Source organism: Thamnophis sirtalis, unplaced genomic scaffold, assembly GCF_051295495.1.
Source record: "Thamnophis sirtalis isolate CommonGarterSnake01/CBP01778 unplaced genomic scaffold, rThaSir2_p1.2 scaffold_4, whole genome shotgun sequence".
Classification (NCBI taxonomy): domain Eukaryota; kingdom Metazoa; phylum Chordata; class Lepidosauria; order Squamata; family Natricidae; genus Thamnophis; species Thamnophis sirtalis.
In genome coordinates, this window is record NW_028261384.1 from 13,059,821 (window position 1) to 13,072,811 (window position 12,991).

The following is a 12,991-nucleotide window of genomic DNA, read 5'->3' on the forward strand; positions in this document are numbered from 1 at the left end:
TAGATCTCCAGAAACTATGGAGAGAGAAAACCCCTTGGCATGAAACAAAATCTACTGGGTGGGAGGAGAAAAAATATAGAAAACAAAATATATTACTAAAGCAAATACTTTACACAGCTTCAATTTTTAATCTCAATTACATCAGAAAGCCACAAGTTGCCCAGGGTTACTTAAATGATTAGTTAAAGGACTGAACAATGAAAACAAAGTATTTTAGTGTCCATCAAGTTTATTGTAATATTTTACAACTGGGGAGGATATAAATATCATTTTCAACACAAAAATGTAGAAATTAATTCATAGTCAGAATTGCCTTCTTTCAATATCACGAGTAGAATCTAGTTTAGGACAGCACTTGCTGTTTTCATTTTCAAAGAAATCATTATGTGAACTTGAATTACAAGGAAAGAAGAAAGGGAGGGAGGGAGGAAGGAAGAAAGGAAAGAAGGAGAATAAAAAAATTATAGAGAGTGGAAGCCAAGCAAATAGCATTTCATAAATTATAAGGCTAAAGAGAAATAGAATAGAAATAGAAGTTTGAGGTGAGAATAGATACATTCTGTGCCAATTTAATTTACATCAGAAAATCATATTATATGTTATATATTATAGAGGAATCGATGAATGGATGGATGGATGGATGGACAGACAGAAAGACTTAGCAATAGAGATATAATTAAAATATATACATGTAAAATGTTCCACTTAATAGATATATTTGAAAATGACAACTTTTGCATTATCTAGGATCAACTATTTAGAATAACATTTTATCAGATTTCCTGCTAAAAACCTGAATTTCTTTTGATTGAATTCAAAAGAATTCAAAATTAAACAAATATTGCCATATAAAAACTTTGATTGGATACCTTCCTTCTGCAATCAATGGAAAGTACTAAAAATAATAATAATCTGGGAAGCTCATGGTTTTTTACTACAATACTGAGTTTTAATTGGAACTGCAGCCTGGTTTATGATAACAATGAGGAATATAAATCTTTTCTGTTGAAGGAAGCCAAATTGTAATAATTGCCACCAAACATTGCCCCAGCCCCTTCAACTCTTTTCAAATATCACAATATTTGTCAATTACAGAATATTACCTATGGACCAGGTAAAACATAATTCATATTTACACATTGCACTTTAGGAAAAGGTGATAGCCACAGCAATGATCCTTGAAAGCTGAATTTTCCAGAGAAATCTGTGCATTTTTTTTCAGTAGAAAAGGGAAAAACATCATTCTAAGCACATTCATTAAATGTATTAAAAACATAGGTGTTTGTGGGGAAGAAGGATATAAGTAAGGTCAAGATGGCAGCCACAACTGTGGATCCAAGCTGCCATGTGTGTTTTTCACCTACCCCTGCACCTCTCCTTGATTACAACATTGTATTAGCCATGGCTTTTGCCATGGTTAAATTTAATATGAAAGTTCTCTTTCCAAAACATTTGTTGTAGTTGTCTCACCACAATCCAAATTCATTGCTGGTTGTTAGATATCAAGGAGTTAAGATATTTGGACTCTTCTGGACTTTTGCCTCTATGGCTGCCTTATCATTGGGGAAAAAATGAAAGAGATTCTTCACTATCTTATCCCAACCAATAAAGAGTTCTTGAATATATGTCATGAATTCACTGATCACATACCTGATCATAATTAACGACATTGCATCTTCATGAAGATAAATGGAGGACATGCAGTTTCCTTATTCTTGTGATGGTCAGTATGTGTCCAAGGAAAAAGACAACATTTCCTTTTGCACCACGTTAATAGATGCTTTGTCTACTGAGGTAATACAGCACTTCTAATTTCAATACTTCTAATTTCAATCTGAGTGCATGGTGCTTCAAAAATTACCTATATTCTAAAATAATGCACCCATTAAAGGTGCATTTATATATGCATTCCTATCTTGTTCCAAGGTGTATTTTCTCCTTTCCAATGAGACTGAAGGCTATGCATGATGGTTAGAAGCTCTAGGCTCTAATTAGAAGCTCAAGGCTCAACTGCTGAGTTCATAGAGTTCCTGAGAAAGTGCTGATGGGCAGCAGATGAAGGGATCTGACAAATGATACCATAATATTCACTGCTAGATTTTCCACACTTCAGTTTCACTTCCACCTCTCTTTCTTTTCCCCACTCAAGAGTTTGTGTCCTTTATCTGGATTCAGGATGAGCATCTGATTTTTCATGAATCCTTCTGATACTAACATCTCATTGTTCTTTGCCCCATCAATCCCATAACCTTCCTAGGAGGACCTGCTCAGAACTGACAGGACCTCAGAAAGGGAGAGAAATAAAAAATTGAACTATATAAATTTTAATGCTTTAAGCTTTAAACAGATGTTTTCTATTTAAAGAACTTTCTTTAAAAAAAAAACACAAAATATATCACAATATACGGTGAATTAACCAGAGAATAATCACATTTTTCATGAATAAATTTGAGGAAATCATTTACAATCCCACCCTAAGCCACCTTTTCAGGAGGAAGGAAATGACAAACTAATTGACTGTCTTTGGAGGACAGAGTTGTCATTTCTCAAGCTCTGTTCCATTTTAATTTTTTTTTTAAGGTCATGATTTCTCATGTTTTTAACAGAAGTCAGTTTTCCCTTTTTATCTGTAATTAAATCCACAAGTTGTTATTCTCTGAAGGTCTTTGCAAATTGTGACTTGATGTTGTAGAGAAAGAGTGGCTTTAAAAGGTTGCCAATATCAGTTTAGTTTAAAAATCTCATTTATTATTCATTAATTTGCCTTTGAGTTTAGAATCACTGTATTTAAATATAGAACATTTTGGCACATTCCTGATACCCAAGCTATATTCCTTTATACAACAGGATGAACAAGTAAAATTTTCAACTGAACATTTTACTGAGTTTAACTTAAAGGGACATTCAAGGCAATAATGTTTCTCTGCTGACTCAGCATGGCAAATTTCTGGCAATGTAATTTTTTTAATTAAAAAAAAAACAAAATATATAGTGATGGGTAATTCAGAGATAAATGTCTAGTTGGTTGAATAAGCGGTCATGGGAAATGTCTAATATGAAGTGTTTTCTTTTCAGGTAACACTGCTAAGAAAATGTAATATTTGTTGAGATATCTGCCTATCTAATAATATTGTTGTGAAAACGACAAGTCAGCACATACCTGTCTAAAGTATTGGGTGGGAAGGGGTGTCAAAAAAGAGAATATGGTAGCCGTAACTGTGCAACTGAAATCCCATTATTTTTTTAATCATGGACTAATGAAAAGAACAAAATTAGTGTAGACAATTTTCTCACTTTAAGGAAATGGTATTAGGACCAAGTCATGATTGATGGCTGATCAACAAACTAAGAAGGATCAAAGCTGGTTACTTCTGGGTAGCTGAGAATCAGGAAACCCCAAGTTGGACTGGGAAATTTAAAAAAAAAATTACAAAATGGCAATGGCATGCTACTTCCTTATTGTTGTCTAGCAAACAAGACACAGACTCAAGGGAACATTGTTTTCTACTTAATAAGAACAAAGAAATATCTAAAAGATGATGATGTAGATGAAGTAATCAAATGAATCAATAGTCTTGATTTATAGGAGCAATCAGTTAAAATATACTTGAAGAGTTATTTCAGAATTTGGGATTTCCACACTCATCCTAATTTAATATGCCATTGATTACAAAAGAGAAAAAATAATAGGAATAACATCATTGATGTACAATGCACGGAGAGAAAAGAGCAGAATCAATTCAATGTTCTGTCAGTAATCTTCTCAGGATTTTTCAACAACTTCAGCACCAACCATCCTTTGTCTTAATGAAAATTGGAAGCCTCACTTATAATCAAAAGCTGTCAATATGAATTTGTCTTATTCTATGGCAAATTCATGTTATGTACAAAATAAGATGTTTACTAGCAAAAAGGCTGTCATGTGCCTTTTCTCATATTTCCCAGAGAAGCCTTAGTTTCAAAACCCAAATATTCCAACTTTGCCATATTCCAAAACCAGCATGGATCACTATCATTCCTACTATTGCCAACACCATTTTCTTATAGCATATTTTAAGCAGTAGCCACCACACATATTGTTAAAATTTTCACACTTCCCTTAATTTTCATTCTCTCCAGAAAATTAATTATTTGGGAGAATTGAGTTATATTTTATGCCAGCTTCACCTTTTTATAGTTTACAATGGTAATGAGGCAGGTGTTACAAGTATGCAAACTTATTTAAATTTAAAAGAAATAATGGCACAAACTGCTTTTAATGAATGCTAAAGTGTCATCACACATGACTCCTCCTATTGATCTAACTATGACATGAGAAGAGAAGCATTCATACTAATAACACCAACATTACAATCTTCAAACCCTAGGGCAGCCTTAGTTGTTTATTTCACAGACAGAAAGACACACACAAAGAGAGAGTGCTGATTTGGCTGCAGCAAAATACCTTAAAATTCATAGTATTAAAAATTTTAAAATTACATTAAGTAAAAAACAAATATCAGTGCTGGATAGAGAAATATTCTTTTTTTCCATCTTGGTCTGTCTTTCACTTAGCATGTTAAAACCTAGAATGTTTATTGTAAAACAGATTATCCCCCTTTCATCAGAAGTTTTCTGGACAATTAATAAATTCAGTTAACACCAAAAAAGCTCCATTAGGGAATATATCTAGTGAGATTTTGTTCCTTATAAAAATATGTGGCATTAAAAAAATCATCTGCAAACTTTTTCAACAAAATTCCATTTCAATTGATCACTTTATATGCCACCAGTGGATAAGCTCAGAAACTGCTGTGGTTTTCAAATAAGGTATCCGCTCCACCTCAGTACTTTGGTTCAAAGGGATTCTTTCACTGACATCGAAACATCTTACCACTCCTGTGATGATATGTACATTCCTAAGTAAAAGAATGTTGCAAATTTCATATATCTCTCTCTACCTATCATATACTTTGGAACTATACATTTAAAAACAAGTACCATCTGTAGCTGTTAATGGAAGAATATCCATAGACACTCAAGTTACATACCTTGATAGGATTCATTCGCTTTGAATGTTGAGTTCAAAAAAAGAGATTGTAAGAAAGTCACCTATATATGTCAGAGATATACATTTGTGTCATCTTTTCTCTTGAAGGTAGTGAATGAAGTATAAAAATAAGAACTGAGAATTAAGCCAACAAAATGTGGGTTGGTAACAGTAACAGCAGGCTATTGGACTAGAAGACCTCCAAGGTCCCTTCCAACTCTCTTATTCTGTATTCTGTACTCATACTTCATTTATACACAGGGATTTTTTAATGGTTTTCTATAGAAATGTTTTCTATGTGCTGTTCTAAATATAAATTATGTAACTTACCAAAAAAACCAAAAAACCTTCAGAATAAGGATCAAATATATTATTTATCAATAATCCACTAATTATAGAATATGCAACTAATATCCTTCTCTATCATATATCCAAATGAAACAGCCACATAATTCAGTGCAACAATATCCCTATTTGTGATAACATTTTTGTGAATGCAAGTAATGAAAACTTTACTACCTGAGTCTTCTTCAGCTGAGCAGATTAGCATAAATCTTATATGTTGACAGTTATGATGTTATCTCTAGCAAACACTTGTCAAAATTAATTACTTAGATGTTGGAAAGAAGTAATGGGTAACCTTTTGCCTATTTTATTTGTAAGTGATCTAAAACAAGTAGAAAGCTTTGGCAAGATTTACACTCCCTTGGTTGGATCTCGTATACAAAACTGTTTGTCAATCTTGCCAATCAAATCCACCCTTATTAAAACAGATTTAGAAGACTGACTAGATGAGTATTCTATTTCTATGATGGCTGTCACCACATATTCCTAATATGGAATTATAAAAGAAAACAAGCTTCGAGCAATATATGCAATTACTGTATATCATACACTGTTATATCTGACTAAGGACAAACAAAGAATGTTTATTTTGCAGATTTCCCTGCTTGTTGAGGTTCATGAAAAGCCACTTTGTTAATGCATCAACTTCAGTTTGGCTGACAATATGAAGTTATTTTTTATAAGAATGAGGTGGACACATTAGTTTTCAGAACATCAGGTCCTTATTGCTGTGTTTTGCAAAAGACAGCATGGCTATATCAGCTTAGCATTCTGGTACTGATAAAACCCCTTTTATTTAGTTTAAAGTGAATTCCTCCCCAGCAAAGTCCCGGTCAACAGCCTTTCAAGAGATTTCACAACTACAGACCTTTATCAGGCTTGGAGAGCTGCCAGGCCGATATCTTCCAAATGCCACTCTGTAGCAGACAATACTTGGCAAGAAGTCAGGAACAGATCTTCACTCTAATGGATTGAACTAATTGTCTCCTGCAAACTCCCCTCCCCTTTTGCTCTCATTTATTTGCTATGGGAGGGGCCATTCACTTTCCACCTATGGCTTTACTCCTGAGTCAACCCTTGTTCTTTAGCTGTTCTCTTTTCCTGGCAGCTCTGCAAATGCACACACTGGGAACAGGCTCCAGCTGTACTTCTGCCCATGTGGTCCGACTCTGAAGGCAGCTGATAACTGTCAGATGACCCTGGCCCTATCTCTGCCTCAGATGCAGAGCCCTCATCAGAGCCTTCCTCAGACTCCAGGACTTGCCCATGTTCCTCCCTAAAATTTCCTTCCTAAATGAAATTTATCTTTATGTGTAGGTTGGTAAGTTTCTATCCGTTGCTTCTTGTCCTGCCTTCAGGTGCTTTAGAGAATAGGTTCACTCCCCCCCCTTTTTTTGTGGGAACCCCTCAGATATTGGAACATTGTTATCATGTCACTTTAGTCCTTCTCTTCATTAGATGAGACATACCTAGTTCCTGCAGCAGTTCTTCATAGGTTTAAGCCTCCAGGCCTCTAATCACCTTTTGTTGCTCTTCTATGGATTCTTTCTAGGTTCTCAACCTCTTTTCTGTATTGTGACACCTGTATTAATGGCTTCCTGCTGTGCTATATATTACCATGAGTAAATATATTGAACACTTACAAAGTGAGCATAATCTCTTTGGGACAGTATATTAGTTGATATCTGAAAGAACTTATCCAGAATTATTTATAGTACATGGGTTGCACATTACACAACTAGTCACTGTAAAAACATACATAGAAATGCAGAATGGTAAATTCATAATGAAGTACATAGGAAGAGAACAAAAAATGTTCTGAATGGCTTACATGTGCCCATATTAGTGACAGTGCTAACCCAAACTCAAATATCAGCACTATTTTCAAGTACAGCTTCTAGGCACCATGTTCAGTCTTATTATTTTAATGATAATTGGGGTTCCCCAATCCTCACTTGGTTTCATCCCTCTTAGGCCAACTGTTTTAGTAACAGCTTGCCTACAATATGTCCTTTAACTAATGATAGTGAAGCTAACCAAGGGAAATGTTACTGTGGTGCCACTTATGTAATGAGGCCAAAGTAAACACCATCACATAAAGAATTAGCAGATGTTCTGTATGCATGCTTTAAACTGATTTTCAGTCATTTAAAGCTTTACAGTACATTTATTTCCATCCTATTTCTTCAAAGATGTATATTATCAGGTAAAGTAAAATAAAATCTGCTGAATTTTATTCTTCCAATGTTCATGTATTTAACTACTTATAGTTTTTTTAAAGTTAGCATTGGAATTCAATCAACTTGAAAATAGATCTCAAGTTTAGCTATTTTTTTTAAGTATTTTAAAAATAAAGATATGCAGAGTTGTTCAAAAACTGGTTTTTGGTTGTACAAATATTATTATTTTTTCCTTAGCATTATCACTGGCAGCATAGCCAATAATTCTTGATAATTCATAAATGTACAAATATCTGAAAAACATTACATTCAGGCTTTGCATGCTTCCAAAATTAACCATAATGGTGCAGTGGTTAGAATGCAATACTTCAGGTTAACTCCTTGCTCACTCTAGGAGTTCAATTCTGATTGGCTCAAGATTGACTCAGCCTTCCATTCTTCTAATATCGGTAAAATGAGGATGCAGATTGTTGAGGACAATATGCTGACTCTTTAAACAGCTCAAAGAATGCTATAAAGCACTGTGGAGTGGAATAAAAGTCTAAATGCTACTGCTATTGAGAATGCTTTCAGACTTTGTGCAAGCAAGGAATCATACTGGTATGCACTGAAACAGTCTCCTGGTAAACCTGGAAAACAAACATTATTGCTTTAAGAAAATCAATTCATTAATGTTCATAATATGATTCTTAAAGCAACAACACTTTTTTTTTTCAATTGCAAGAGGAGCTTGAAAAACGATGGGCTGCTCTGATTTACTAACATGAAAAGAGAAAATATGAGATTGTTGAGAAATTAATAATTGAACACAAGCTGTACTGATCTGGACCAGATAATAACATCCATTCCTAACCTGAACTAATCACTGCTGAATTACCACTAATTTACTCAATAATTAATCTTTAAAAATCTATTTTATACTGAAATGGGCACTTAGAAATTATTTTAACTGTTTTAATTGGTTTTAATGGTAGAATTATTGATCATTTAGTTTTTGTTTTAATCGTGTGAGCCTCCCAAAATCACATGAAGTGAGACAGACAGCTACATTACATAAATAAATAAATTTGCATTACAGTAGACTAAAATGCTGTGATAAAGCTAAATCACAGCATTTAATACATTGGGAGGCCTTATATAATTAACATTTTAATTCAGAATGATAAAAACTAGAGAAAATGTAAGTAAAACATAAGATTATATTTTTTGTAATTGTCTTCATGTATTGCTATTTTCATTATTAACTACAGCTGTTTTAATAAGCTTATTGTTTCTCTCAAAACATAGACTTTGGAAGAAGCTATACCCCAAAGTGATATGTGTTACAATTTAATATAATTTTTAGATAGTTAGGTAATTTAAGGATAAGATTCCCAAATGTAACTGCTATATGCACAGCAATTATGTAAATTATAATTACACATATAATATATCTACAAGATCTGTAAGACTGTCCCACAGAGAGAAAATTTGTCTTATTGACAGTAGTTATCTACATTTAGGTTAGCTTAAAGAGAAACCAAAGAAAATATGTGACACAACTTTTACACAAATGCATATTGTTGTTTTATGTTAAGCACAGCAGTGCTTTCAATATTGTTGGTAATTGATTTCTAAAAGAGGCAAGAAAACCTGAGAATATTTCCAAGATCTTGGAATAAGATTACAAAGGTCTTTGTCAAGCCAGAAAATACTTTCGTCTCTAAGGAAGACAAATGGTCAATATAGTATTAGTAAATTCAATTCCACGCATAATTTCTAAATACAGCAATGAATTTGGAGCCAAGGAATATGCAGAAACAATAGATTTAGGGTTTAGTGTATTTTTCTATTATTATCATTCTCCATTTTTATGGCAAATTTTGCACATGTCATAACATAAACAATTTCCATATTTATAGAATGTATACATTTCTTATGATGGCAAAATTAAAAATGTTTCCAATATCAGTGCTACTGCTAATAAACTGCATAGAAAAGTGATAATTATTGTACATTTACAAAAATGGCCTTGATGAATCTGTTAAATTGTCAGAAGTTATTATACATGGCTATCTATTAGCAATCAAGTTCAATATGAAATTTTACTAGATTATTTGCTTGCAATGTTTTTAATATGAAACACAATGCTCTTTTCTTAACTAATTGCACAAATTTTACATGCTAACCTAGGAATATCTACATAGTATGGTCAAAATAGTCAACAGAGTCGGTATAATATAGTGATGAAGAGGCTGACATAAAAACTAGGAGACTGTAAGTTCTAGTCCCACCTTGGGCATGAAAGCTAGCCTGGTGACTGGTTTTGGATTACTCACTATCTCTGAGCCAAGCCCTCTTTATGGGTAAACCCTTAATCATGCCCTATAGACATACCTGTTAAGCATAGCTCATAAAGTAGACTTTTAAAAATCTCTTATTTTAATCTTTCTGTAACAAACAGTATTAATGGGTTATTGGATTGTACTTCTTATGTATGTGTTTGCTTTGCAAGTTGTATATTGGCTATGTACAAAGTTTCATCATTCTACATAAAATATGATGTCTGGAAAAACAATGTTTTCATATAGTCTGAAATATACTTTTGCTGGGTCATTCTTTAACACAGTGATGTTAATGCTCAAGCTTTGCTGATTTATTCCCTTCTGTTTCCTAAAACGTTGAAATGAAAAAGGCCTTCACAGCCCCATCATACATGGTTACCCAACAAGTGAGTTTTGAAAGAACTGCAACAAAAAAAAAAAAAAAAAAAGGCAATGGCAAAGTCCAATATTGAAAAAATTTCTATAAGCTCTAATGTTATTTTGTTCTTGCTGATTAATATCATTTTGATTATTTTAGTCAGTTTCATTTTATGGCCAAGAGGCTGCTATGGAGCCACACAAGCAGCCACATGAAATAGATGATGCCTGAACTACAAAAATATCAAGAGAAAAACCAAAAACATTGACTACCCTTTTATTGATGTACAGGGGAAAAAAATAGAGTGGACTTTGGAAATACAAACAAGAAAACAGCATCCAGATCAGCACTTGATAGCTTAATGTAATATAGTTATGCTAATCTTTAAAAGCTAAAACACAGAGAAGAGACAACAGTGAACCCCTAATTAATTTATGTCAGTAGAAGTCAATAAAAAAAAGACCAAACAGACCATTTCAACATAGTCAAGTATAATTCAAAGCATGATTTTGATAGGAAAACAATTTACAATCAAGACTAGATTCCAGAATGTCTGTAATCAAATCTAGAGTACTTTGCTGTGGTTTTTTTTTAAAGAAGAGATTTAGTTGTCAATTTGAAGTACTTACCATACGTAGGTTGTAGGAATTGTTAATTTGGTAGCAAAAACAAGATTATGGTCTCTAAACTCCAGAAATAAAACCTAATTGTAACCATTCTTCTTCTGTGCTATGCAATTATACAAGTTGGAGGTCACCAAGATCAAATATTTATTAAAGAGTAGATATATTTTTGCTTCATGTGCAACATTATGAGTTCTCTTTCACTATTATATCCAAGATTTCCTCTCCATTTAATTCAGTTCTTTCACAAACAAGGAAATGTCAGGCATTTCTAACTGAATGAGAGATGTTACTTAAGATTTTCTATTTCAGCTACCACTACCTCTTCAAACCCCTATTCATTAAACATCAATCTTCTGATGAGAAGAATTTTCTTGTTACCGTGACTGTCTTTCTGTCTTAAATGATGGGTGGGAAATAGTTGCATTCAAAAATAAGGATTCTTACCTGCTTTTCTGACAACATCAGCAGTAGTAATACCAAGAGCATTTGGGTGCACTTTGAAGGTCACAGCTGGCCCCAATATGCTACAAAAAGGGAATTAAAGCAAAAAATTGGTAACCAAAAGAGATGAAAATCTATATGTGTCCAAGGATAATCTTTTAGTTTCCTTTCTAAGGTACAGAACTAAAATTTGTAAATCATTTTTAACTCACTCGCTAAAATTAGGATGTGTAACTTCATTACAAATGGGGGGGAAACAGAATGTAGGGTCATTTTGATTCAAGTTCCATTCATTACAAAACAAAACTCAATCATGCCTTTAGTTGTGGCATTCTTTGATGGACTCCCATCTAAGTATTAACCAGGTCTGATTCTGCTGAAATTGATAATAGCTTTTGAAAGAAAATACAATGACATCAATGAATCACTGCTGTGTGTGTCAATACATTATTACATAAAATAAGTTATTTTATACATGTCTATATGCCAATTACTGTATATTCCTTGAATTGTTTATTCAATGATATCATGAGGATGTTATGTCATGTTATGTTATATAGTCATTATAACTGAGGTCATTCACCATTGAGTTTGAGATTGTCTCTCCCTGAGACAGGCAACAATTTCATTCTTTTTTTTAGTGATGCCCTTTATTAGAATGTATATTCACCTATACCCATATAAGTGTATGTCTCCCACTTACATTTATAAGGAAAAAAAGATACAGTAATGGATAGAACTGGTCATGCTATCTTTTATTTACAAGGTAACAGTTTTCCTTTCCAGTCATGTCTAGGGGGCAATGCTCACCACCATTTCCTAGTTGAGAGAGACAGCATTGTCTGAAGACACTTCCATGGTCCCTGGCATTACTATACATCAAGGCACACAGAATGTTGTTATATCCCCACCAAAGTGGTACCTATTTCTCTACTTGTCTTTGCTTTCAAACTTCTAGGTTGGTAGGAGTTGGGGCAAAGAACGGGAACTCACCCAATCATGCAATGCTGAAATCTCGAACCCAGACTGTCAGTTTTCCAGCTGACAAGCTTTGCGCCTTTAACCACTAAGTCATTGCACTCTCTTACTTATTACTTGGGCATTCAACCTGGTGCTCTTTATCCAAAAGGAAAGATTTACCCACTAGAACCTCTTCTACTATGGAAGAGGTTAACCAACCATACAAGGGCTGATAAACTAAAGCTGAATTCAAGCATGTCAGAGTTTCTGTGTATAGATCAGGGGTGTCAAACTCATGTTGCAACAGCAGCATCACATAAATTATCATGACTTTTTTCCCCTTTGCTAAACCGGATGTGGACATGGCCAGTGCCAGTGCCTGACACATCTGGCCTTTGGGCCATGAGTTTGGCAGCCCTGGTATAGATGATTATAAGGTTAGTAATTAGGAAGCTGGCTTACTATACATAATGTAGCATTCTACCTGATGGGAAGATGGATGGTTTGAGAATCTTCCTGATTCCAGTCAAAGTACAGCTTGACTCAGGGACAAGGAATACTATGACTAGTTTCAGTTTATTCATCTATTTCCCATGGGTAAAACATATTTGTAAAACCTCACAATTGGATTACTACAATATTCTTTATCTAGAACTACCCATAAGGTAAAAAGTTCCCCTCGCGCATATGTGCTAGTTGTTCCCAACTCTAGGGGGCAATGCTCATCT

The 12,991-nt window shown here is 33.8% G+C and overlaps 1 protein-coding gene across 3 annotated transcripts in view; it reads right to left on the reverse strand.

Moving 5' to 3' along the window:
- The window catches only part of PTPRN2 (protein tyrosine phosphatase receptor type N2), a 722,783-nt gene that overhangs the window by 421,610 nt on the left and 288,182 nt on the right, over nt 1–12,991 (reverse strand). For all 3 annotated transcript variants that reach the window (XR_015696316.1, XM_087712495.1, XM_087712494.1), the window contains exon 11: nt 11,307–11,386. Coding sequence is in view for 2 of the 3 variants with exons in the window: in XM_087712495.1 (XP_087568621.1) it covers nt 11,307–11,386 (80 nt within the window). In the remaining variant the exon portion in view is untranslated. The remainder of the gene's footprint in view (nt 1–11,306; nt 11,387–12,991) is intronic.